We start from the raw sequence: 26,715 nt of genomic DNA, 5'->3' as shown, positions 1-26,715 counted from the left end.
GATGCCTGGTTGTAGGATTCCAGCCAGCCATCCTGGAGAAACTCTAGGGTAGCAAAGATATTTTGTGATTACAATAAATTATTTGTATTATTGTGGTACCTTGAGGCCCAGACACCATTTTGCTGCACACTGTATAAACATGTGAGGCATTCTCTGACACAAAGAGTTGACCGCTTTCCTTCACACCAGAAATTTGACCAGATCAATGAACGAAAAATGTATTTGTTGAGTTCTGTCTGGATACCAAAATGTATCAACAAGACCAACAGAGAATCCCTGCTGAACTACACTTCTTTAGCTACCCAGGTGGTCCAGATCTGACCTTAGAAAAGAATTTGTACTTAGAAATTTGGTACTGGGCGTAACCGGAATACTACTGTCTTTTTTGGCATAAGAGACAATCTACCACAAAGGAAGGCTTGCCTGGGTGGCAAGATAGATCAGAGTGCCAAAGAGGACTGACTTCACGCTGAGGTTATTATAGTCCTTTAGGAGTTCACACTTCTCACTTGGTGAAAACTAATTATAGAATATACAATCAGTTTAGGGTTTGTGCCCTGTTTCTTGACAGTCTACCCTGAGGTTAGCACTCACTCTTGTGAGCCGCTCTAGACAGTTTGACACAGATTAAGGATTGTAAGAATGATCAGGAAGAGAAAAACAGCATGGGGAAAAGAGTGTTTTCTAGGAGTACACTTCAAACGTTTACTGGACTACAGTGGGGGGAGGGGGAGGTGCGGCGGCAAGGAAAGCACTCTGTTATCCTGCACCTAGGAAGTAGTCGGGCTGTGTGATTACATTCATGAAACAGTATCACAACCAGCCTTGGTTGGAAGTGCTGCAAAAAGGCTTTGGGCAAGATAAGACTGCTTTAGACAGGTTAGCTGTTAAATTAAGGTGCTGTTTATAGTTCCTTGATTTTTTATAAGGGGGCTCGTTTAGTCTCCAGAAAGCAAGTGTTGATTTTGTTTTATATGTACCCCTTCCATTTCCATTATCCTTCCTCAGTATCTGTTAAATATTATCAAAAAATCAAGAAACTTATGATTGTTTTAACTACAAATGCAACTCTGTGTTATAAGGAGCTGATCCTGAATTGAATCAAACAAGCTGGTGAATACCCTGTTCCTTTGGGAACGGCAGACCTGGTAGCACTGTGAGTGTTCAGCGGATAAAGGGATGAACACTGTGAGGGGATGCTTCAAAGGGGCTCGGGAACTGAGGTGCATCTATTGTTAACCTGCAAGTCAAAGTAAGGGCTGGCATAGCTCAGAGGAAACTGTTTGGGTGGCTAACAGATTGGAGGTGTGTTGGGGAACAGACACCCAGTTAAGCACAAGCAAGTCTTCCTCAAGCTGGAGACAGGAGTGGTTAACAAGGTGATTCAGTCCTGGGCACTTGAGAACTGTCACAGTACCAGAAAACACATACAGCGTGGGAAGAAGCAGCCTAATCTTCCTCATGCTATTCTGCCTATGCAGTTCAGTCCTAACAGAGGTATAATGAGTTCAGTCCCCATACCCCTTCATTCATAACCTCTCTGGCAGGACTGCCAATAAAGGTGATAATTGTCTTGGTGGTTTGTGACATGAATACCTCAAGAAACTAGACTGAGACTCCATCAATTGATTTAATAAATCACCAAACAGCCATCAAATGTCAACTAATTTAGTTCCCACTTTTCATGTTTAAGACTTACAAATGCATTGTAACAGAATTTGTTCCGTTTCTGACACTGGCCAAAACAGAAAGTTGAGAAAGCAAAGGAAATAACAAATGTTTGGAATTTTTCTTTTGAGTTTAATTTGAAAGTTGGGTTAACTCTTTCGTTTGATTTTTGCTTTTGTTTTTTCCCTTGTCATGCCACTGTGCCTCCTGGTCTTGGCCTGGACCAGAGATGGAAATGAAAAGCCGACAAAGGCTATTTCTCATGGAATTTTCAGGGTGAGTAGTCCAAGAAAATACTAGAAGTTTCATAAGAAAGCCTGTTGGAGATTTCCAATCCAGTTTCTTGATCACAGAGTTCAAATAAACTACAAATGCTTTTCTGAACCACTGAACCTTTGGAAGTTCACCGTCCACTAATGCCAGTTCATTTCCAAAGCAAGCTATGGGGCTGGTTTTATTTTTTAAATTTGCTCTTAAACACTGAAATGTTGACAATATTTGAAGCCAACACAGCTCTGAAATCAAGACTGCAACAATATGATAATGCTATACAGAACTAATAGATAACAAATCAAAATGAACAGAAGGAGAACTAGACTGACCTTTCCTGAACCCATTAATGTGGTATGTTTCAGTTCCTCTATTTCTTTATCTTTTTTAATGTTGCTAGAAACCAAAGCACTGAGCTGTACTTCCAAAGCTGCGACTAACTGATCTCTTTCTTTACGCCACTTTTGCAGGTCATTATCCTTTTCTGCCAGCTGTGCAGTAAGCTTCTCCTAAACGAAAATGGAAAGTGATTAGAAAAGCCCTGAAACACCTTCAATTTGAACTGTCCCAAGTACGTGGTTTCAAATGATTAACTATTATATTTACGCTGAAAAAGAAAGACCCTATTAATCTAGGAAATTAAGCCTACGTAAGTATTCTATTTCACAAACGGAAACAAGTAATTTAGTTTCATTTGATAGTGTATAAAAACAAAAGAGGTTTTAAATAATAAATCTTGTTCCCACATTCTCTTTTCAAGAGCAGAATTTCAGTAAAAAAAGCCCCTCCAACTATTGATGTAACTAACCTGACTGTTTCTCATGAGTATTTTACAAGCTAGCCAACATAAATTTGAAGAGTAAACTAAGGGTTCATCTACAGTTGAGCTAGGAGATGCAATTCCCAACTCTGCTCAAGCTAGCATCTCAAAATAACAGGTGCCTCCATGGCAGCCTGGGCTGCTGCCTGGGTACAATTGCACCCGAACCCCTAAGTACATAGTCAGGTGGCTAGCCTAAGCGGCCACCCACGTTGTAGAATAGTATCAGCCTTATCACTAGATCTTATTTATACAATGGGTACCACAGCCCTGCTGTGAAAGTGGTATGGATGGGAAAACAGTCATGTTCTCCCCCCCATACACACTATTACAAACTGTATTTTAAACCAATTATAATAGATTTTGCTACAAATCTGGGCTGAAAAATTAGCTTCTCTTCAACCTTCCACAGTCTCTCCCCCCATGCCCTTTATAACTGATTTTCTTTTAGAAAAGTTGTTTCCTAAATGGGAGTTCTCCTCAGCTCTGTTGAGGAATCAGTACATTTTCACGTAAGGACTCCTTTTGAGACTTAACTCAAGAGGAGCGACTTTGAGTCTTTGTGTTCCTTGTTCACCGATATGTAACTAGGGAGGTAATAACATCGGAGGAACCAACAGATTCATTTGCTGTTATGCCTAAGATGTTTAATAGTTATGGTAAGTGTATGATAAAGAACACTACAAACTGAGCACCTCTGATCCTGACTTTCCTGTAAAATGACAAAAGAAGAAAAAAGAAGTCCTCTGAAAGTCCAAATACCCTCAACTTAAAAGAGTTAGGATACCTCACAGGAAGCACTCTGCAGGATCAAGCCCTTTAAACTTCTATGAAACCTGTTTAAAACATCATGGGAATTAGAACAGATGGTCTATTACTCACCACTTCTGTTTGTTGCTTTACGTGACGTTCTCTATCTTCAGCAAATTTTCTCATCTCTCTGTTTCGGTGATTCTCAGCTTCTTTTGCTTGAGTTATAAGCCCCATTTTTTCTTCCACCCATTTCTTTCTATCAGTTCTATACTTTTCTTCAATTTCCTGCATTAAGTAATCAAAAATTTAAAGAGTTAGGTATAAATCTTTTCTTAGCCAGGGAGAAGGCTCTCCAAGGTTAGGCTGACGTTAAATTGACAATCTTTGCATATTGCAGGGAGGACACCCGGTTACATTTTTTAGGACAAGACAGACAAACCTAATAGTAAAACAAAGAAATATCAACCCACCAACTGGATACCTGCATATTCCTGAAATAAACTCTCTTTTACTTATAAAAATAGCACAAAGTTTCTAAAAAAAGACTTTTGGAATGGTATTATGGGATAAACATTTGTGTTTTGATCTACACCAGTGTACATAACTTTGGCTAATCATAGAACCATAAAAGACTAGGATTGGAAGAGACCTCAGGAGCTCATCTAGTCCAACCCCCTGCTCAAAGCAGGACCAATCCCCAACTAAATCATCCCAGCCAGAGCTTTGTCAAGCCCGGCCTTAGAAACCTCAAAGATGGAGATTCCACCACCTCCCTTGGTAATCCTTCCAGTGCTTGGAGGGTCCCAGCTGAGATTGCCGCTGTGGGTGCTCTTTATAGTTCCTTGATTTTTTTTATAAAGGGGGCTCGTATCTGGAGTGGGTGGCCTGACTGGGGGCTTCCTGCAGCTTGAACTTGGCCCTGGCTGGGGCCGGTACATAGAGACCAAAAGTTTTTAATGTCACGCGGTAGTCCTTGAGACCGTGTAACTTCACGTCTGCTTTTTCCGTGAATAGGGCTTTCCTGTTGAATGGGAGGTCCTGCAAGGAGCTCTGTGCCTCTCTGGACAAACCCAACAACAGGAGCCACGACACTCTTCTCATGGATACTGCAGAGGCCATAGATCTTGCAGCCGCATCTGCCGCGTCCAAGGCTGCCTGAAGTGCCGCTCTGGTGGCAGCTGTGCCCTCCTCAACCAGAGCTTAAACTCCTTCTTATCATGCTCCTGAAGGGAGTCCGCAAACTTTGGTATTGAGCCCCCCAAGTTAAAGTCATATCTGCCCAGCAGGGCTTGGTGGTTTGCCACCCTCAATTGGAAGCTTGAGAGGGAATAAATCCTTCTACTGAGTAAGTCTAGTCTCCTTGAGTCCTTATTCTTAGAGGTAGGAGCGGATTGGCCCTGACGCTCCTTATGGTTGACCGCCTCGACCACTAGAGAGTTGGGGGCAGGATGGGTATACAGATACTCATGCCCCTTGGTGGGCAAAAAATACTTTCGTTCTGCCCTCTTAGAGATGGGGGGCAAGGAAGCTGGGGTCTGCCACAGGGCATTTGAGATCTTTGCCACCCCTTCGTGGAGGGGGAGAGCCGCCCTGGTTGGCGCTGTAGCTGGAGAGGACATCAAAGAGGGAGTCTGAGGGTTCCTCCACCCCTGAGCTTGTAGGTTGAGGCTTGATGCCACCCTTTTCAAAAGTTCGTGGTGGGCTTTTGTGTCCTCCTGAGGAACAGTGGGAGGAGGTGCTGTGATTGCCTCATCTGGGGAGGATGAGGATGGGGATGCGGTACTCTGTATCCCCACCAGTGCTGCAGGTGCCAACACTTGATCCCCTTCTGAGCGTGGAACTGGGAGGCGCGCTCTGCTGACCCTTTCCTGGGGGGCTGATAGGGGGAGGCTGACAGTCTTTCCAAGGCTCCGGCCACTGAGAGAGCCACCATCGAGGGCTGCGTCGGGGCCCACGGGACCCATTAGTGGCACCATCAGAGCAGACTCACCAACTGTCGACTCCGAAGGGAGGCTGGGCTTGCATACGATCTACCGCTATTCCAGGATGGGAACGAGTGACAGCGTCGCGAGCCGTGCCGGGCTTGGGACTGTGAACCCGGCGTGGAGGAGTGGGAGTACCGTCTGTAACGGCTGCTCCATGAACAGCTCCGACGGGCGGATCTGCGATGGCTGGTTCCCAGCAATCTATACCTTGGGCTGCGGGAGCGGTGCTGTGGTGGGGACCTCGACCGGGACAAAGAGCGAGAGTGGCATTAACATTGGTACCGCGAAGGGCTATGATAGCTTCTCGGAGTCAGCGACCTCCGGTGCCATCTGTTCCAGTCCTGGCAGGACACATTGTGATTGCGAGATCTGCAATCCCTTGAGGCAGAGCGGTGCCTGGATCCCCTGCTGCTTGGCACCCAGCCAGACAACCTGGTGGGGGTCGATGGGGACTGGTGCGGGCTGCGAGTGGGATGTTCACTGTGTGGAGAGCGGCTTTGGAAATCTTCCCTCGACTGTGAACAGTACCATCCGGGCGGCGACTGCGGAGGTCCAAGCGCCGGTTTGGCTCTGGACCGGGGAGCCGCTGACGTCGGTGCAACCAATACTGGTAGAGAATCATAACCTTGACATAGTCTTGAGCTGCCTGCAGGGCCTCCAGCATTGAGGGCACCTGAATGTGGCCACTGGCATCCGTGGAGGTTGGCTCGGAGAGGGCTGGGCTACTCCGCTCAACTTGAATTGGAGGCCGCAAGGTCAATGGGGATCGAGAGCTGCCCAACGCGGGTCTAGTCTCGCCCCCAGCCTTGCCCCGGTGCTTTGACGGAGAAGACCTCTTCTTCATCATGTTATAGTGTCCCGTGGATGGGAATCGGTGTTGACTGGTGGAAGGCACCATTGGGTTGCTGCACACTGATCCTGCAGTGCTCGGTGCTGACTGGGAGCGGTGCAAAGGTGTTGGGGTCAGGGCTGACTCCATCAAAATGGCTCGGAGCCGGATGTCCTGCTCCTTCTTGGTCCGAGGCTTAAAAGATCTGCAAATTTTGCAGCAGTCGCTGAGGTGGGTTTCCCTCAGACAGCATGAACAGTCAGCATACGGACCACTCACAGGCATAGGTCTTTTACAAGTGTTGCATGACTTAAAGCCCAGGGTGCGGGGCATGCCCTGACCTGGACATACTTCTAACTATACTTCTTATTCCCCCCCGCCCTTTTTTTTTTTTAAACTACAGTTACTAACTAACTACGAACTAAACAAAGTCCAAACAGGGAAAGCTACAGCAGAGCAGTTCCAAAGCACCTTCACTGGTGGCAAGAAGAAACTGAATGTGGGGAGGGGGGAGCACGCAGCACCCCTTAAACTGCCCCATAGAAGTGCCACTCCAGGGGTGGCTAGGGGCATTCCCCTACGGGTACTGATAGGGGAAAAACTTCCGGCACCGGTGAACATGGCGAGCACGCACATGAGCAATCACTCAAAGAAGAAAGAGGTGATATAGCTACTTGCCTGCTTTAAATTTAATGCTTTGTGTTTAAAATTAAGTCACCAAATTTTACCTTAAGTCTTTCTTGCAGACTGATTAGTTCTCCACTAACTGCATCTATGTTTTTGTCCTCATGTTTGTTTATTTTTTGTTGACACTCGCTATTACTCTTCTCCAGCTCTTTATATTTCTGCTTCCATTCTTCCAATTCTAGTCAGAATACAAGAAGAAATAATGTGGTTTGCATCAATTTCAAGCTTACCACATTGACACCCTTCTTGTAGTACAGCTCCCACATTTATCAGTCACAACTAATGCCAAAGCGAAGATATGGCAGAAAAGCCACCACTAGGCCAAATCCTGCCGTCTTTAAACAAAACTCCAATGGTGTTTTGGATTTGGTCCAATAGAATAGTTACAAACTCAATGATAAAAGTGGTGAAGTGTTCCTAAGCATCTAAAAAGTATGTTTTTGCTCATACTTTAGATAGGTAGTTTACCAGAAACTAATTTCTCAGTCTCTTCTAATTTGGCCTCTAGCACTTGATCTTGTTCCAGCTGAGTCTGTTCCTGTTCCTCTAATGTCAGTCGCATGTCTTCAATTATTTTCTCTTTTGCACGCAGATCTGGAGATTTAAGAATAGATTTAAAAAGGAGGCTCCTTCTTCTCCCCACCATTCCCCCCAATTTAGTGTGCCCATTAAAAGCTTTGGATCCAAAGCTGTGTTACAAAGTACAAGAACACATTTATACTCTGATGGCCAAAGTTCTCACACTTGGGTATCCCCACCCACAAGAGTAACAAAAAACTAAAATCCAATCTACCAGCAGCAACGGGCTTATCCCAAAAGGAGATCTGGAGGAAGAGCATTTAGTCATTTGAAAGTTTCCTTGTGAGTGTCTTTTTCCAATACTATATGAGAGGGTAACCACTGTTCAACTGAGGTACATTCATCAAGGTCACAACATGTGACTATCATTAAGGCTAAGTTTTTGTCACGGTTATTTTTAGTACAAGTCACAGGCAATAATGAAAAATTCACAGAAGTCCTGACCTGTCCATGACTTGTACTAAAAATACCCAAGACAAAATAGGTAGGCTGGGCAACTGGGGGGTGGAGGGGCTGGGAGCTCCAGGGGTCCCCCTGCCACCCACAGTAGCCGGGAGCTCCGAGGGTCCCTCTTGCCTCTCACGGTGGCAGGGATCCCCTCTGCAGCTGGCGGTGGCTGGGAGCGGCGGGGGTCCCTCTTGCCACCCGCAGCAGCTGGGAGCTCCGTGGATTCCCCCTGCTGTGGGGCCCGCCATGTAGCCTGCAGTGCCCGGGTGTGGCGGATTCCCCATGCCTCCCGTGGTGGCCAGGAGCCGTGGGGGAGTTGTGGGGCTTCCCCTTGCCCCCTGCAGCTCCCAGCCAGCACTGGTTGAAGTCAAAGGTCTTTGGAAGTCACAGATTTTGTGACTTCCGTGACAAAACTGCAGCCTTAACTATCATTAACCAGTCAGCATTTTAATCTTTGAGATTTTATTAAAATGGCGGCTCTCACACTTTCTCAGACTTTTAAAACGTTATAAGTGTGGGTATAGCAAGCCCACAATCCTTTTTCATTTTATTTTTGGAGATAGAGTTTGGGATTTATATCCTTTGCATTAACTTCTTGCTTTCTAATAGACCAACTGACATGAGCTAAACAAAAGAGCAGCTCATTATCTGAATGTTTTAAATACTAGGTTTGGAATTTGTTCCATCCAAACAATATTTTTAATATTTGAACATATTAAAACCCTTTAAGAAAATTATTTACACAACAAGAACCCATTATGCTGCCATTTCATGACAGGATATGAACAAAAATGGTTATTGCTTACCTTTACATGCATTCTGGTATTGTTTTGAGATTTCTTCTATCTGCTCATTACCCAATAGTTCCTAAGTAGTACATCAAAAGGAAATTAGTACTAATATGTTTGAAAACAAAGATGCACACTGGCATTTGGTAAGAGTCTGGAAAGTCTCACTCAGAGCTTTATTAAATAATAAGCTGATACTTAAAAGTGAAGAAATCTGGAATATGTAGCTTTTCCATCTACCAAAGAGGAGCATTCTCACAGCCAGTCTACTGGTGAAAAAGAGAAGGTGTAAACTGAGGCACTTCAACTATTTATCCAGATGCTTCAAGCCAGAATAAGAATATTTGCAGATCAGGCCTTGCCCATTCATCTATATATGTACTGAACACTTAGTTCTATCAAAGGCAATTTGATGAGGCACTATTATGAGAAGGTCCTTAAAAATGTTCTTGTCCGTTAAGTTAATTTTAGCATGGTTAGTTCTATTTTACCCTATTTCCTGTGACTGCCTTACTGCTTAGAAACCTTCTTATATCATTAGAAACTGATAATTAGCGAATGACAAATGGAGGGCATATCAAGTCGTTTATAAAACTTAAGAAATGTTCAAAATACCTTTTTAAGTTGCTGGATTGTCCGCTGTTTCATACCTAGTTCCTCAGCAAACTGGTTTTTAGTTTTCTCATGTTCATTAACTTTGCTTCTCAATAATTTCTCCTTGGAACGCATTGTGCACACCTGCAAAGCAGACAGTGTCATAAAAGGATGAGCAAAAGTCCACAGTTAATTGTCCTATGTTGGTTTGGTTTTTAGATTTAGATGGCATAAATGGATTGTATTTACGAATAGTATTTAATATGATTACATGACAAGCTTTCAGATAATTAGACAATTCTCCATTATTCTGAAAAATGCAGGTGCAATATATTACATTTTCATCTTAATTAAGAAAGAGGTCCCATCGCTGAATGGGAAGATTTACGGTATTCAACTGATATCAATGCAGGTAGCTTTGTCAAGCAAAAATTTCAGCTATATGTATAGAACTAAGAAGCTAATCTTTTAATTTTAAATGGTAGAGTTTTAAAAAGAGGCTTTGGTTGCCATTTGATCTCAAGCCTTTCCTGACGCTTCACAAGTGGTTCAGCATTAAATATTTAGGATGCTGGTTAGATGAAGGACAAGAAGCACTATTATCCTGGGCAGGCAGCAATACATGTAATTAACCTCTAGTGCAAGACTCCACACTATAGCCTCTATTTAAAATGCAAAACGGCTATTACTTGCAGTAAGCATTCCATTTTAATTATGCTACTGCTTGGTAGTTACATATTAGTCACTAATACAACTAGAAGTTATTCTCTTTCATTTCCTTTCACAGATCAATGGAATTTGTAACCTTAATTTTTAACCACAAGAGAAACAAAATTAGCACTCTCCCTTTCTGATAAACCTTTGCCTCCCCCCAAAAGGCCAATCAATGTGTTATCTTCAGAGACAGTCTGGTTTCCATCAGTTTAAGAAACGGAAAGTCCCAAAGTTAGTCCTGTAAAACAACATATTCCAGAGTGACACATGATTAGATTAGTCTGGAAAGTTCTTCTCAGTAACCTGATTCGCCATTATTTTCAAGTCATCTTGAACCCATGGTAAACATACTACTAGCAAGACTGTTTTTCTTTTCAATATCTACATGTCAAAATATGAGTTACTGTAGTCTTCTCAGTAGTTTATAGGTTTTGTATCAATAGTTTTCAGGTTCACTTTTACTCTAGGTTCAGAATTCTAAATCTAAAGAAGTTAAAAATATTATTTTAATATTAAATGCTTTAACAATTCATATAACCAAAGATATATTTAAGAGAAAATATTTGATTAGCAGAGCCCTACATTTAAGCTGCAAAAGAAACATGTTTCTTCTTATGATTACAGACCTCTTTCTGTACTTGCTCAATTTGTTTCTTAGCATCAGCTAGCTTTTCTTTCAGATCTGTATACTCCTCATCTTTCCTCTGACAATCCATTTCTAGCCGCTGTATGAAGGCAGAACTCTCAGAGAGTTCTTTATTTAACCTGGAGGAGGAAGGTGGGAAAGAGGAGGAAGGATTAAATATCATTAAGGAAGTTAAAAGAAACTATTATAGAGGAAGGAGTTGTAAGCTGCAAAGTAATGTTTAATTCAAAATCTTCAGAGAGTGTGTGTGTGTGTTTGTTTGTTTAAAGGACACATTTCTATTAGGTTTTAAACTTTTTTTTAAAAAAAAACTCAAAAAGCCCTAAACTTTGGAACAAAGCTACCTTAGAGCGTTCCTTTAATGTTCCATAAATATAAATGCAAACAAAAACATATAAAATGGAACTTCTACTCTGTGACTTAATTAGGGAAGAGGCCTTTCAGCATTTTACAAACTTAGGACTCAATTCTGTCATCCTTATATTAAGTAGTATTTTATACTTCATAAGCCCCTTTGATTTAAATGGAACTACTTGATCAGTAAGTACTTACTCAACATGAGTAGACTCAGATTTGAAAGTCAGATAGGACCATCATGATCACATAGTCTGACTTTCAGTACCCTGCAGGCCACAGAACCTCACACCCCCTAACCGCTGGCTGAGTTACTGAAGTCCTCAAATCATGATTTAAAGACTTCAAGTTACAGAGAATCCACCATTTACTCTAGTTTACACCTGCAAGTGACCAATGCCCCAAGTGCAGTGAAAGGCGAACAATCTCCAGGGTCTCTGCCAATCTGACCAAAAGAAAATTCCTTCCCAACCCCAAATATTGCAGTCAGTTGGACCATGAGCATTTCAGCAAGAACCAATGGCCAAACACCTGGGAAAGAATTCTCTGTAGTAACTCAGAGCCCTCCCCATCCAGTGTCTCACCACTGGCCTTTGGGGATATTTACTATTAGCTGTTGCAGATCAGCTACATGCCACTATAGGCAGTCGCATCATACCATCCCCTCCATAAATTTATCAAATTCAAGTCTTGAAGACAGTTAGGTTTCCCTCCCCCCGCTCCCCTTGGAAGGCTGTTCCAGAACTTCACTCCTCTGATGGTTAGAAACTTTCGTTTAATTTCAAGCCTAAATTTGTTGATGGACAGTTTATATCTATTTGTTCTGGGGTCCACATTGGTGCTTCACTTAAATAACTTCTCTCCCTCCCTGGTATTTCTCCCTTTGATGTATTTATAGGGAGCAATCGTATCTCCCTTCAGCCTTCTTTTGGTGAGACTAAAGAAGCCAAGCTCTTTGAGTCTTCTCTCATAAGGTAGGTTTTCCATGCCTCGGATCATCCTAGTAGCCCTTCTCTGCACCTGTTCCAGTTTGAATTAGTCTTTCTTAAACATGGCAGATCACAATTACACACACTGTTCCAGATGAGGTCTCATCAGTGCTTTGCATAATGGTACTAGCAGTTCCCTGGCTCCATTGGAAATACCTGACCTAGGATTGCATTAGCCTTTTTCATGGTCACATCGCATTGATGACTCATAGTCATCCTGTGATCAGTCAATACACCCAGGTCTCTCTCTTCCTCTGGAGCTTCCAACTGGAAAGTCCCAAGCTTATAGCAAAATTTGTTGTTGTTAGTTCCCAAGTGTAAGACCGCACACTTTGAACTATTAAATTTAACCCAATTTCTATTACTCCAGTTTTCAAGGTCATCCAGATCTTCTTGTATGGTATTCTGGTCCTCCTCCATATTGGCAAGACCTCCCAACTTTGTCATCTGAAAATTTTATTAGCACACTTCCACTTTTTGTACAAAGGTCATTAATAAAATTGTTAAATAGGATTGGTTCCAAGACTGATCCCTGAGGAACACCTCTAGTAACCTCCCTCCAGCCTAACAGTTCACCTTTCAGTATGACCCTTGTAGTCTCCCCTTTACAAGTTTCTTGTCCATCTTCTATGAGGTCCTTACTACTCACCAATACCATATCTAAAATGGCATCAACTCTTGTTGGTTTGGCAACTATCTGATGAAGAAATCTGTCAGCTACCACATCAAGGAAAATTTGGGCCCTACTATTATTAATAGCACTTTTTCTTGAACTATATCTGGGAGGTTAAAGATGCTCATAATCTCACAATTCGCAGGAGTATTTATTTCATTAAAAATATTTTTTGAATGGCTTTACCCATATCCAGATTGGATCCTGGGGGTCTGTACTATACTCCAAAAACTATCCCAGGTGAGCCTCTGGTAGCCTTCTTCCCCAAAGTCATTTTGATCCAAACAGACTACTTTATGTATTCCATCACTTCTAATTTTTTTGTATATTAATTGTATCATTAATATACAAAGCTACTCTACCACCTTTACATTATTTCGATCTTTCCTGAATAGTATCTACCCTTCAATACCTGTACTCCAGTCATGAGTACTATTTCACTATGTTTCTGTTAGCTCTATAATATTTGGGTTCACTTCCTGCACCAGTAGTTCTAGTTCCTCCATTTTGTTACCCAGGCTCCTTGCATTGGTGTACAAACATCTTAGTTTTGTCTGCTTGGCTTTACCCAGATTCCTCACCTGATTAGGTAGTCATTCTACTGCCACTAACGCCTACCTGTTAACTTCATTAGAACTCTCTTTCCTCTTAATGTCCATTCTCCTACACACTGCTGTTCTTTTCTCCATTGCTATAGTCTCTTTCTTGATTTTTCTCCTGGTCAATATTAGAATCAGGTGTGGAGATTACATGAGCATCTCCCAACCACCTCCCCCAGATTCCTAGTTTAAAGCTCTTTTAAATCAGTTGTGCTGACCTCCATCCCTGAAGTCTATTTCCCTCCCTACTCAGGTGGGAAAGAACAGTCCTTTGTCCATGAAAGCCTCCCAGTGGTCAAACATTCCAAAGCCTTCCTAATAGCACCACTGCCTCAGCCATCTGAGGATTAGCATAATTTTGTCTTACCTTCGTTCTCCTCCTCTAGGGTCAGGTAAAGGGAGTGCAATTATGCCTCAGGCTGGTTCCACTCTCCTACACTCATTTCCTGTTTAAGTTTTCATACTACATCCATCACCAAGTTATCCAACTGTTTACCAAAAACTGCTGTTATCACATAACAACTATTAACATTTTAATATTTTGGACCCATGTCAAGTTATCTGCTTTAAAAGATTGCCGTATATGAAGCTTCTGCTCCAACATTTGCACCTGCTACTCCAAAAAGGTTATCTAGTATCAGGATTTCTAACAGGTAGGTTTATATAAAAGTTTTTCTTGCCTCTGGTTTCCATACAAGAAGTAAATGGTAGATGAATATTTAACAGAGTTCCAAATGTAGAGGCCATTTTAACATAGGAACTACTTTAGTTCACTGAAAGATCGCACACAAGTGTACTAATACAATAATTGGGTATACTCCACTGTATGGCATTCAACAAACTGATGCAGGAGACCCTAAACATACCAGGCTCCCCTTATTCATATTCTGAGAGTCCCTTAAACACAAGCTCTTTTCTAGAAGACATTTGAATCTGGTGGATAAAGTGAATAAAATAAATACTCATGATTGTACCATATTTACTTAGCCTGAAAAATCATTAAGCATCTATGTCCATTTCACTAGTGGAGATATAATTTAGTTAGAAATAACTGATAATTATGGCAAAAAGATGCATTATGATAAAGTGCAAAAAACCTGATCAGACAATCTCCACCTGAGAAGATATTCTACTCTGACTTTTAGAGGGGGGAAAAAAACCCCAACCCCAAAAACCTAATTTACTACACAAGGTAGGTACATTGTAGAAAATTTGGAGAAGTTAGAAATAGTTCCCTATCGAAAAGAAGTTAGTACACCTGGTACAAGTATTACCTTGTAAAATGGATTGCTTTTACTGTTAATGACAAGTTTAATTGCAATGTCTACATTTGTACTCATGTTTCCTTCCATGTACTGATGCTACAGGTAGGAATTTACTTACTGGGTTTTATACATTATCAAGATATACAATTAAACAAAGAGAAAAAATAGCCAGTAATGTGTACAAATGATTTTCAAAGATAAATTTTAGTATCTAAACCACTTCTTAGCAGTTTAATCTGGATAAGTATCTGAGTGTTATTTGGAACTGAGCAGATGCACATTCAAACTAGTCTCATCTTAGATTTCATCTCAAGTGTCTATTCAATGCTGTACTTACTGTTCTGTAACTTTTTTTGATTCTTCTTCTTCTCTCTCCTTTTCCTGAAGTGAATGTTCAGTAGTTTTCAAGTTATTCTTCAACTGTATGACTTCCTCGTTCAGTTTTGTTTCCTGATCATTTAATTCTTTGATTTTTATTGCTGAATTCATACATTTCTTTTCCAGGTCTTTTATATCCATTTCCATCTTTAAAATGATAGATTCTTTTTCCTTAAGTATTTGTTCTAACCTGGCTGCATTGTCATCTTTAGCCCTATAAGCCTCCAAGAGGCATTCAAGCTCTTTTATTTTCTCCTTGTGGCTGGCACTTTGTTTCTCAAGATGGGTAATTGCACTTCTATCTTCAGCCACACGTTTTTCAGACTCACAGATTTTTTCCCGTAATTGTTCTTGTAACTGATTAACAAGGTTTTCCTTTTCCTTTATGGACAAATTACCCTGATTTGTAAGGTCATCCAATTGTATTTTTAGTTGATTGTTCTCATTCCCAACCTCACTGATGCTCTTTTGTAAATTTTCAACTTGTTGAAGGAGTTCTTGGATCTGATTACTTTTTTGGGAGGAGGCCTTAATAATTTGCTTGCACTCTTTCCAAATGCCCTCAATACTGCAATGGAAAGAGCTCTCTCGCCTGACATCTGCAATATTAGATGTCTGGCACTGTGTGTTTAAGGAATGCATTTGAATTTTCCCTGGTTTATCTTTTTGAGAATCTTCCAAAAAATCCTTTAGATTGACCAGATCAACATCTACAATATGAGATTCTAAATCAAGTTTATGCAACTCATCTATCTTTGTCTGCATTGCTTTTATTTGTGACACTTTGACTATAATATTCTGACTAGAGGCTTCTACCTCTGTAGTCAGTTGTTTAATCTTCTCTTCTTGCTCTTTATTTATAACTTTCTGTGTGTCTAATTCAGAAGCTATTTTCCCATAACTAGCCTGACACTGCTGGAGCTCCTCACTCAAACCAGAAGCCCTTTCTTTTGAAGAAGATAGCTCCAGGCACAAGTTTGCCATCTGTCTATTGAACCCTTCTTTTTCCCTTTTTTCATTTGAAAGTTTTTCTTTAAGTATAGCTAATTGACAGTCTAGGGATTCACTTCTTTCCTGTAATGCTAATATTTCTGCCTCTTTTTCTAAAATGTTCTGTTGCATTTCTTCAATTTTCTTTTGCTCTATTGCATCACCTTTACCTGCACTTCTAATGGACCCTATAAAAAGAAAAATAAGTATCACTGTATTGCTCTTGAAAGCAAAAATATTAATAAATTATACATATCAAGAAGTAACTTTCAAAACTCTGTGGGAGATTTTGGCTGGTATAGTAAGCCTTAAATCCTCACATTACGCAATATTTTGAAGTTTGGCCTTTAAAGGTGATCCCAAAACCTGGAAGCTACATGTTTGAACAGTACTACAGATAGTATCTTCCTTAGACTTCCAGACAGGGTGTACATTGTCTCGACTTTCAGTAAGCCAGAACATGAATGGCTTGACGCTGATTTGTGCTCTGTTCAGGTTCCTAATCTGCTGCAGTGATGGTAAAACTTTGTGATGCCTAGTGCACAAAAATAACTACCTGACACTCAACCATCCTCAATTTTACACCTTAGCTGGCCCAACAATCTTACATCCTACAGATACACCCATCTGCCAGATGCAGAGAGAAACCAGGAGTTTCTTGGGTTGTGTAAACTGTCCACACCTCTGCCACAAGCAACTGTCCACTGCTTCTTTAAGTAAGTGGCACCTAATGCCTTTCCACCATATGCTGAAGGTTTTCCTTCCCAAATCTGCTTCTGATTTGACACAATGGCAGCTTAAGGGTTAGAAGAGAAGGTATATTGGGAAGTCAAATGTGTGTGCAGAGGGAAGTAGAGAAAGGAAGCCAAAAAAGTAAAACTGATTTTCTGCACTGCCTTCCTCACAAAAGTATGAAGAAATGCTCCTGAAGACAAAACGTTGAGAGTTTGGAGACCTCAAAAAACTTCAAGGGTACAAAGAGCTCTCAAAACACACACGCAGTCTGAGCTCCACCTTTAAAATGTTATTGTTTTTATTACGCTAAGGCTGATTAACCCTAACAATGGAGCAAACTGCAACTCCCATTGACATCAGCTAGAATCACTTCTGAAAAATTGGGAAAATTTTCTACTGCAGCTACACATAATGCAGTGTTAGGGAGTAGTTCCCTGGTCAAATACATATGGAATTGGCAGGGAAAAGTGTGTTTTTACAGAATATAAAATCTGTGTAGAAAATGGTGCAGTTTGCAAACACAGTAAGTTGTAGGTAGACTGCACAAACTATCATTAGAGTACTTTGTAAATTTACAGCAGTACACCTTGAGGAGATACTTCTGAACTAGCATTAGTGTGTGTAGACACACAGAGGTGGAAGGAATTTCCATGTGCTAAGTTGAAGCAGCATTAATAAAGCAATGACTATTGTGCAATTTGTACATATCTATGGCAAATAGTCCATTGACCCAAGACTGGTTTATTATAGAGTAATAAGTTTAGTCAGACACCTTTTAAAAAATAGAAAAACAAAACAAAACAAAAAAGGCGAGAGCGAGCTAGCTTCCGGGGCGGGGGAGGGGGAGTGTCTATTTCCTCCTTTACCCCATAAATTTAGAATCCACCCCACCAAAAATTACTCCTGCATGAGGGATAGGATAAGCAAGCACTAGCTTTACTAACAGAAGTGTCATGGCTTTAGAGTCAGACTTCGTAAGCCAGCAGTAGATAGAAACCAACATTAGAAACATTGGAAAGGGAAATAGCCAGCTTCCTGTTGAGACCCAGCATTCTTTCCTTGACGGGGCCCACAAAACAGACTTATATAAAAGCCATCATGTAGTCTCTATATTAAGTTATGTAATAAAATCCTGCTGCTGATGCAGGAAAAGGTGTATGTGGCTTATGTTCTGTGAATGGAATGGATTACAGAAAAGGTGTATTCTGACACCCATAGTATGACTGAGTTTTGTAGGTTAGAGAAAGCCCAGAATCAGTTCCAAATATTTTAGGTGCTTTACAATTGACAGCTAAGATCATTTGGGGAACTTTGTTTATATTGCGGTGATAGGGTACATGACTTTCAACATAGACAGCCCACCTCTGAAGAGACTAAGATTTTTCTCTTTTACTATAAAGAAAAGGAGTACTAGTGGCACCTTAGACTAACCAATTTATTTGAGCATAAGCTTTCGTGAGCTACAGTTCACTTCATCGGATGCATCCAAAGGCTGAAGGATAGTTAAAACTGAAATTTCTTTTTCACCCTAAGTCTTGGTTGCTAAAATTTACATTCTCTCTGTGAAAAGGTGATTTTTTAAGCAAAATTTGAGGAAGATACATGTGGCCATTTTTGAGTTATGAGCTTAATGTGAAGCAAATAGTCTCTGAACACTTTTTCGAGACAACCAATCGACCTTTAAGATTTGACCGAGCGCTCTTTAAAGAGAGTACCCAAGACTAAGTTTTATGTTTTGAAAAGTTTGCGTTTCCTGACTCCACAACTTAAACAGTAGCATTAATGTACCACTTCTATCTAGTTTCCTGTTCAGTGCTAAAAATTAGTATTTACAAACTGCCATTAGGCATGAATACCAAGATTAGAGCAGGTATCAGACACAGTCTGCTATAACAAGGGGTTTAATGCCTGCTTAATTTTGTCATCACTTTCTCCCCTGTTGGCATGTACATGGTTTCTCCAGAAGGTAGTTCCATGCAGACCCAAGGTTGGCTCTAACCAACATGTGTGATGGTCTTCACAGGCATATCAGTTTCTTCTCTTGTTAGAGAAAGCAGCATCAGCAGCTTGCTTATCTGCTATGTCCTAGACCTATGGAACTTGCTATACCACTCCTCCTTTGTTTAACATGGCACTGAAGGAAGTGCCCTTCAACAGCTGTTACTTCTCAATCCCATGGTGGGGGCTGGCCTACCTGCACCCCCATGTTTTGCTTCCAATTTTACCACTAGGTGGCATTTCTGATCCCAAAGCAGAGTCTAGGTAGCTTTAATCCATCTCCACTTGTTAACTGGGGGAGCCTTTAGCTCCTTACTTGAGGGAAGGAGAGAGGAAAAAGCCTCTAGACTGCCCCATTGCCTTTCCTTGATTCTTGTTTGGGTCAACATATTCCCATCTGCAACCCCTACTCAGATTGCATAGATGCTGCACCTATTAGAGGCCCCTTAGCTTCTGGGGAGGCACCTACATGATCCTTGGCAGTCAGAGGCCAAGCAAGCTCACAGTTCAAGCAAGGAGAGCAGGGAGATTTCAAAGCTGCAGACACTGAACAGTTATGTAGACGCATGCCATACATGACTAGAATGCCTACTTAATGCAGTTTCTACCAGTAAAGAGAGGTTTATGAGAAACACTAGATCCCAAATGAATTTGAGTTTTACCATTGTCAGCTTTGCGTATTATATATAGGGTTTTAGCATGCAGCATTTACATGTTTCTATACACTGATCTAATGAAATACCTGAAGTGTGTACAGCATCTACATACAATATGACAGAATGAATCACAGACCGCATTGACACTTCAGACAGTTCTAAAAAGAGCTCAGGCAGGAAAATGGTAAGAATGTTTAAGAAGGTTAACAGCAAGCTTGGCAGAAAAAACAGTAGTTAAACATGCCAGTTGTAGGCAAAGTCCACTTTAACAGAAATATCTTTTCTGCATCAGAATTTGCAAATGTATTAGCAGACATAGCAAAGGGGAAGCAAGACATCTAAAAGCAGTTTTTATTTTAAGAATTTAGAGGCAACACACAAGACAATGAAAATAAACAGTTACTTCCATTTAGCATTTAATGTTGCTGACTTTCTTCTCCTCAGACGATAAAGTTTACGAATTGCGAGTTTTTGCTTTTGTTCTGGCATTGGAATCAGATTTTTTCGGAAGGCTCCCTGTTCGGCTGCAGTAGAAATGGTACCTTTCTTTGTAGGTGGCTCTTCCTCTTGGGTAGGCTTACTTTCAAAACAGCGTTTTCTTCCTACATCCAGCACATGCTTCACACTGTCACTAGACTGAGTGCCTTCTATTTTCCCATTGCTGTTCTCGTTTGCCATGTGTCTTTTAATAGTAGTTACAGTGTTGTCCTACATTTAAATAAAATTAGTTACCTCATGCCATTATACAAAACAAGCAGCCAACCATGTTACAAGCAATAAATCTCAGCTGAATATGAAAACAAAAAAATTAGACAAATAGCCATATAACATCTTCCTACAAGGATTTTTGTTGGGGAGAAAAAGTCAGCTATAAATTGCTTTTTCTGTGGGCAATAAAGAGGTGTACAATGCTTTGGAGTATAGAACATAGCACAAAGGGGAAGAAAAGAAAAAGCACTAATACAGATAATGTGCATGAGTCAGAGGGATTATGTATTCCATCAAGAGAACAGTAATATATATCAAAAGCTACAGAAACTGTTACTACCTACAGAAAGCATTTGGGTGACTTTTCCAAAAAAATTTTATACTTTTTCTCATCTTCTCAAAAGTGAAAGTTCTTAGTAACAGCCTTAACTCTTCCTACCATCAACACTACTTGATGTACTTTCCAATTAGGTTAGAAGTGCCCATGATAAATAGTAAGCCCAAAGGATAGGTTGGCAAATGCTTTAATTTCTGCTATGGACTATAAATTTGACCAAAATATTAAGATTAAGGTTTTTGCATGCACAAGACCAGGCTGGCCAGATAGATAAGACAGCACAAGACACCTATGAAAAACGCCATGCGGTTATAGCACTTCATCGTCACACTACCACAGGGGTTCTCAAACTGGGGTTCGGGACCCCTCGGGGGTCGCAAGGTTATGATGTGGGGGGTCATAAGCTGTCAGCCTCCACCCCAAACCCCGCTTTGCCTCCAGCATTTATAATGGTGTAAAATAGATTAAAGTGTTTTTAATTTATAAGGGGGTGAGCAGGCACACTCAGAGGCTTGCTATGTTAAAGGGGTCCCCAGTACAAAAGTCTGAAAATCACTGCACTACCATGTTATTTAATAAGATGGGTGGACAGAGTTAAAGGTTTGTTCTTTTTGGATTTTTTGTAGTTCTACACCTGGAGATTTGTCCAGGTGTGAAAGCATGGTATGGACTGTTCGCTTTGGGGAAATTAATTGGAGAATGAGGAAATGACAGGAGCCATATCTTGCGTAATCCTAAGAAGTTTTGGAGTATAGGTATAGCCCTCAAAAGTGGTTGCACTACTGACAAACTGAAAGACAGGAATAAGATAAGTCCATGTTAATTTGCATCCCCTAATGTACTGTATGGAATAAATCAGTGTGGATTTATTGTAGAAAAAGTGGATGCATAGCTGCAAACATAAGATCATTTTTACATGCAAATGGTATTTCTCTAGAAGATTGTTTCAGGCTGGTTGACACTTACTGGACTTTGATGCACACACTAAGTCACTACCACCAATGTACTTATAGGCCCATACCATCCCAAAGGTTCTCAGTGGTTACAACCATTGTACATCGCTACTAAGTCAGTCAACCATGTCAAAGGCAGGGAAGAAAAGAATGACTGGATGGTGATCAGGATAGCTCTGGAATACCTGCTTTGTCTCCAAATATTTCTGACCTCTCTTCTCCTGCTTCCTCCACCTTCATGCCCCCACTGAAACTTGGCTCACAGTGCAACAATGTCTCTATTACTGTTCCTTCTCCTCCACACCATAATGAAAAAGAACCATGGAGATGGTGTTGGGGGCTGCTGCTTTCTGTCTGTCTCCAACTCATTTCCTGCTATGTGCTTTCTCCTCTGAATTGCTCACTAAAAAGTCTCCTTTAAATAATCTACTGCTCCCCCTCCCCTCCCAAGGCTTTATTTCTTCATTTCAGTCTCCCATTTATTTTGACTTTCATGTCATAACTCTAGCCTCCTGCCCACAACTTCTTTCCATCTTCAACTATAGATTCAGTCTCCCAAATAAAATGGCCACTCCACAGACCTTTCCCTTGACCATCTTGGCTAACAGCCGTTGATGGACCTATCCTCTATGAACTTACGTAATTCTGTTTTGAAGCCAGTTATATTTTTGGCCTTCATAACATCCCCTGGTAACAAGTTCCACAAGTTGACTCTATGTTGTGTGAAGAAATACTTCCTTTTGTTTTAAGCTTATCGCTTATTACTTTCACTGGGTGCTTGGTTTGTGTGTTATGTGAAGGGGTAAATAACTTCACTACTCACTTTCTCCATACCATTTGTGATTTTATAGACCTCTATCATATCCCCTCTTATTTGTCTTTTTTCTAAATTGAACAGTCCCAATCTTTTTAATCTCTCCTGATATGAAAGCTCTTCCATATCCCTCATCATTTTTGTTGCCCTTCTTTGTACATTTTCCATTTCCAATACATCTTTTTTAGGATTGGGCAACCAGAACTGCACTCAGTATTCATAGATTTATATAGTGGCATTAGGATATTTACAGTCTTATCTATCCCTTTCCTAATGGCACCTAAGACTGTCAGCTTTTATGACTGCCGCTGGACATTGAAAACATCCGCTCAGTGACTCCTAGATCTCTTTCCTGAGTGGTAAGAGCTAATTTAGATCCCATCATTTTGTAGTTAGGATTATATTTTCCAGCGTGCATTACTTTACATTTATCAACACTGAATTTTATCTGCCATTTTGGTGCCCAGTCACCAGGTTTTGTGAGATCCAAAGCAGACTGTGAAGAGTTAACTATCTTGAGTAAAAAAAAAAAAAAAAAAAAAAAGTTGTCTGCAAACATTGCCACCTCACCGTTTGTCCTCCTTTCTCCAGACACTTTATGGATATGTTGAATAGCACTGGGCCCACTACAGATCCTTGGGGGACACCGCTATTTACCACTCTCCATTTTGAGGGCTGATCATTTTTTCCTTCCCTGTTTCCCATCTTTTAACCAGTTATTACGAGCATTAAAAAAATCAAAGTAAGTTTTGTACATTTTAAGAAATGAAGAGCTGAAAACTTACGTAGTCTTTTACTGTAGTTTCTAAATGGGATATTAGGTCCTTTAGTCTACTTATAACATCATCTTTTTGCTCCACAATGTTTATTAGCTCTTGAATCCGCTTATTCTGTGTCGTCATTTTCTTTGAGATGAGAAAAGTTACATTTTTACTAGGTTTTAGATAACAGGAACGCGTTGTAACTCGGGCTGTCGATTAATCACAGTTAACTCACATGATTAACTCAAAAATTAATCATGATTAATTGCAGTTTTTAAATCACACTGTTAAACAATAGAATACCAACTTAAATTTATTAAACATTTTGGATGTTCTTCTACATTTTCATATATATTGTATTTTGTGTTTTAACTGAAATCAAAGTATATATTATTTTTATTAAAAATATTTGCACTGTAAAAATAGTATTTTTAAATTAACCTCAAACAAGTACCATAGTGCAATCTTTGTCGTGAAAGTGCAATTTACAAATGTAGATTTTTTGTTACATAACTGCACTCAAACACAACACAATGTAAAACATCAGAGCCTACAAGTTCACTCAGTCCAACTTCTTGTTCAGCCAATCGCTAAGACAAACAAGTTTGTTTAAATTTAAAGGAAATAATGCTGCCGCCTTCTTATTTACAATGTCACCAGAAAACAAGAACGCTTTTGCATGGCACTGTTGTAGCCAGCATTGCAAGGTATTTACGTGTGAGATACGTTAAACCTTCGTATGCCCCTTCATGCTTTGGCCACCATTCCAGAGGTCATGCTTCCTGAAGCTCGTTACAAATATAATGTGTTAATTAATTTGTGACAATTCCTTGGGGGAGAATTGTAGATCTCTGGCTCTGTTTTTCCCCGCATTCTGCCCATATATTTCATGTTATAGCAATCTCGGATTATGACCCAGCACATGTTCATTTTAAGAACACTTCCACTGCAGAGCTGACAAAACGCAAGTAAGGTACCAATGTGAAATTTCTAAAGATAGCTACAGAACTCAACCCAAGGTTTAAGAATCTGAACTGCCTTACAAAAATCTGAGAGGGACGAGGTGTGGAGCATGCTTTCAGAAGTCTCAAAAGAGCAACACTCCTTTGTGGAAACTACAGAACCTGAAACACCAAAAAAGAAAATCAACCTTCTGCTGGTGGTATCTGACTCAGATAATGAAAATGAATATGTGTCGATCCACACTGCTTTGGATGGTTATCGAGCAGAACCAGTTTTCCGCGTGGATGCATGTCCCCTGGAATGGTAGTTGAAGAATGAAGGGACAGATGAATTTTTAGTGCATCTGGCACATAAATATCTTGCAACACTAGCTACAACAGTGCCATGAGAACGCCTATTCTCACTCTCAGGTGACACTGTAAGCAAGAAGCAGGCAGCATTATCTCCTACAAATGTAAACAAAGTTTGAGCGATTGGCTGAACAAAGAGGTAGGACTGAGTGGTCCTGTAGGCTCTAAAATTTTAAATTGTTTTATTTCTGAATGCAGGTTTTTTTGTACGTAATCCTGCATTTGTAAGTTCAACTTTCATGATAAAGAGATTGCATTACAGTACTTGTATTAGGTGAAATTGAAAAATATATATATTTTTTCACAGTGCAAATACTTGTAATCCAAAATAAATATAAAGTGAGCACTGTACACTTTGTATTGTGTTGTAATTGAAATCAATATATTTGAAAATGTAATAAATATTTTTGGATGTTTTCATAAATAGGATTATATTACTGTCTAACAATGCAATTAATTGTTATTAAATTTTTTAATCTCTTGAAAGCCCTAATTATAACATGACTCCAAATCGTTTGCACTCAAACACACCATGAAAAACAAACCATAATAGTGCTAGGTCTATTCAGTTAAGCACACTATGAAATTAGACATTAAGCTATTGTAATTTTGTATGAATAATTAAAGCAGATATAAGTTTCAGTGAATTTATTTCTCTCTAAGAGTTACCTCAGTAGCTTCTTCAAGTTGTTGAGCAGATTCACTTAATTTAATCACTTGCATTTCAATCTCTGTAATCAAATAGAGAAACTGGTTTGCATTACATAGATTGCAAACTAGTAGTTCATTCAGTAAATTGGCGAAGTCTTTCTATAATAAGGTTTTAGTCATTTGCCAATATCTGAGATACATCGAGACTATTCCCCCCAGTTTGATTTAGCAGTCGAAAATATTTTTTGATTTTCAAAGGAGTAATTTAAATAGTTTGGAAAAATAAATGCATATATTTCAACCAAAATTATCCAAATAATTGCACTTTAAGCAAATGGGCGGCTTCTTCCTGTAAGCCTGCTCGAGTCCTGCTCAGAACAATAACTTTAATATTAGAGACCTTAATACATTAAACGAGGACTGTGATTTTTTCCACTCCCAATATAGGAAAGCTACCCCTCCGCCAAGAAAAAGGCCACCAAGCCCACAAGTGGGTAAGTGAAGGAAATCCAGATGTATGTCTCTCTCTCTCACACACACCCCCACCCCCCTTTCAGTTCCGGAAATAGGTCACAATAATAGAGTCTGGAGTCAGCTTAGATAAGCCCACTACTCATGAGTGTCCTGAGATACTGATTTGCTTGCTTATTTGTTTTTCCAGCCTCTAACCTGTTAGGAAAGTTTCAATCATTCCAGGTGTGCTGCAAATACATGACCAATGCTGGTGCAAGCTAGACAGGAATGGAGGTTTGTTACCCCCTCCCCACACCTCTTTTTAAGGACAAAGTTATAAATTTTCACATATTTCCTCTATTTTGATGCAACCAACAGGAACACAAGCTCCTTCACAAGCAGAGATTTTAGGGCAGATATCTGAATCCACAATTTTAAAATGTTGTAAGAGAAAGAACCACCTCAATATTTAAACCAAAGTCTTTTCACCCTCTTCCTCACAGCTCAGCTTTTCTATCTTGATTGATCAGGTTGACTAAACAACGGAAAGGTTTTTATAAAACTTCTCCAATCTCCTCCCTGCTTAGTGTGATTCCATTTTTTTAAATTAAGTTTACAACGTAGCCTTTTTGGTTTTTAACGTTTAGTACCTCTGCAGAGTGAGCCTATTTGGAAAAAAATGCTATTCTACGCTGATAGAGTCCTCTTGATGCTCATTGCAAGATTTAGAATTTACAGTAGTTGGAGGTAAATGTAGTAAGTCCTCCTGAAGGTTCTGAGTGTTAGTGGGAAGGTGCGTCATGTCAGGGTTTATAATTCTACAGCTGGTGCATCCCTACCTCTGTGTGCATGTGTGTGCGTGCACGCGTGCTGCTCGAGGCCGGAGAGCCTGATTCAGCGAAACAGAGAGAGGGAGCCCAGGCTAGTGGAGCAGCCAGGCTCAGTGAAACCTCAGTACATCAGGTAGCATCCTGGACGGGGCATTCATATGTAAACACAACCTCCAGCCAACCAACCAAGAAACTGATTGTTGCAAAAAGAAAAAACTGAAGCGCCACAAGATGCTTTAGGACTGTGCCAAGTGTTACATTAGCAAGTTTTAGATATGGTGCTGAACTAGCATCGGTCATCAGTTTAGGAGGGTTGCACCTCCTCTGAGTTTTAATTTTAGCCGTCTGAGCAAGTGGCAGAGTACTAAGTACTTCCTCTGTATCATGGATAGCATCTTCAGCAACTTGGACACAATATTCTATGATTTTCTTTTCAGACACAGAATTAATAGGTTGCAGTCTACTTAGTTCTTTTTGC

General features: G+C 40.4%; 1 protein-coding gene across 3 annotated transcripts in view; it reads right to left on the bottom strand.

Annotated features, from left to right (window-relative positions):
• The window catches only part of KIF20B (kinesin family member 20B), a 73,671-nt gene that overhangs the window by 16,204 nt on the left and 30,752 nt on the right, over window positions 1-26,715 (bottom strand). For all 3 annotated transcript variants that reach the window (XM_073353810.1, XM_073353811.1, XM_073353812.1), the window contains 11 exons: window positions 24,973-25,034; window positions 23,015-23,134; window positions 19,960-20,125; window positions 14,998-16,216; window positions 10,761-10,899; window positions 9,442-9,564; window positions 8,845-8,905; window positions 7,481-7,606; window positions 7,054-7,190; window positions 3,641-3,796; window positions 2,271-2,447 (listed from right to left, as the gene is read on the bottom strand). In XM_073353810.1, the coding sequence (XP_073209911.1) occupies window positions 2,271-2,447; window positions 3,641-3,796; window positions 7,054-7,190; window positions 7,481-7,606; window positions 8,845-8,905; window positions 9,442-9,564; window positions 10,761-10,899; window positions 14,998-16,216; window positions 19,960-20,125; window positions 23,015-23,134; window positions 24,973-25,034 (2,486 nt within the window). The remainder of the gene's footprint in view (window positions 1-2,270; window positions 2,448-3,640; window positions 3,797-7,053; window positions 7,191-7,480; window positions 7,607-8,844; window positions 8,906-9,441; window positions 9,565-10,760; window positions 10,900-14,997; window positions 16,217-19,959; window positions 20,126-23,014; window positions 23,135-24,972; window positions 25,035-26,715) is intronic.

This window comes from Lepidochelys kempii, chromosome 7, assembly GCF_965140265.1.
Source record: "Lepidochelys kempii isolate rLepKem1 chromosome 7, rLepKem1.hap2, whole genome shotgun sequence".
In the NCBI taxonomy this organism is placed as follows: domain Eukaryota; kingdom Metazoa; phylum Chordata; order Testudines; family Cheloniidae; genus Lepidochelys; species Lepidochelys kempii.
This window is presented reverse-complemented; position numbering and strand designations above follow the sequence as displayed.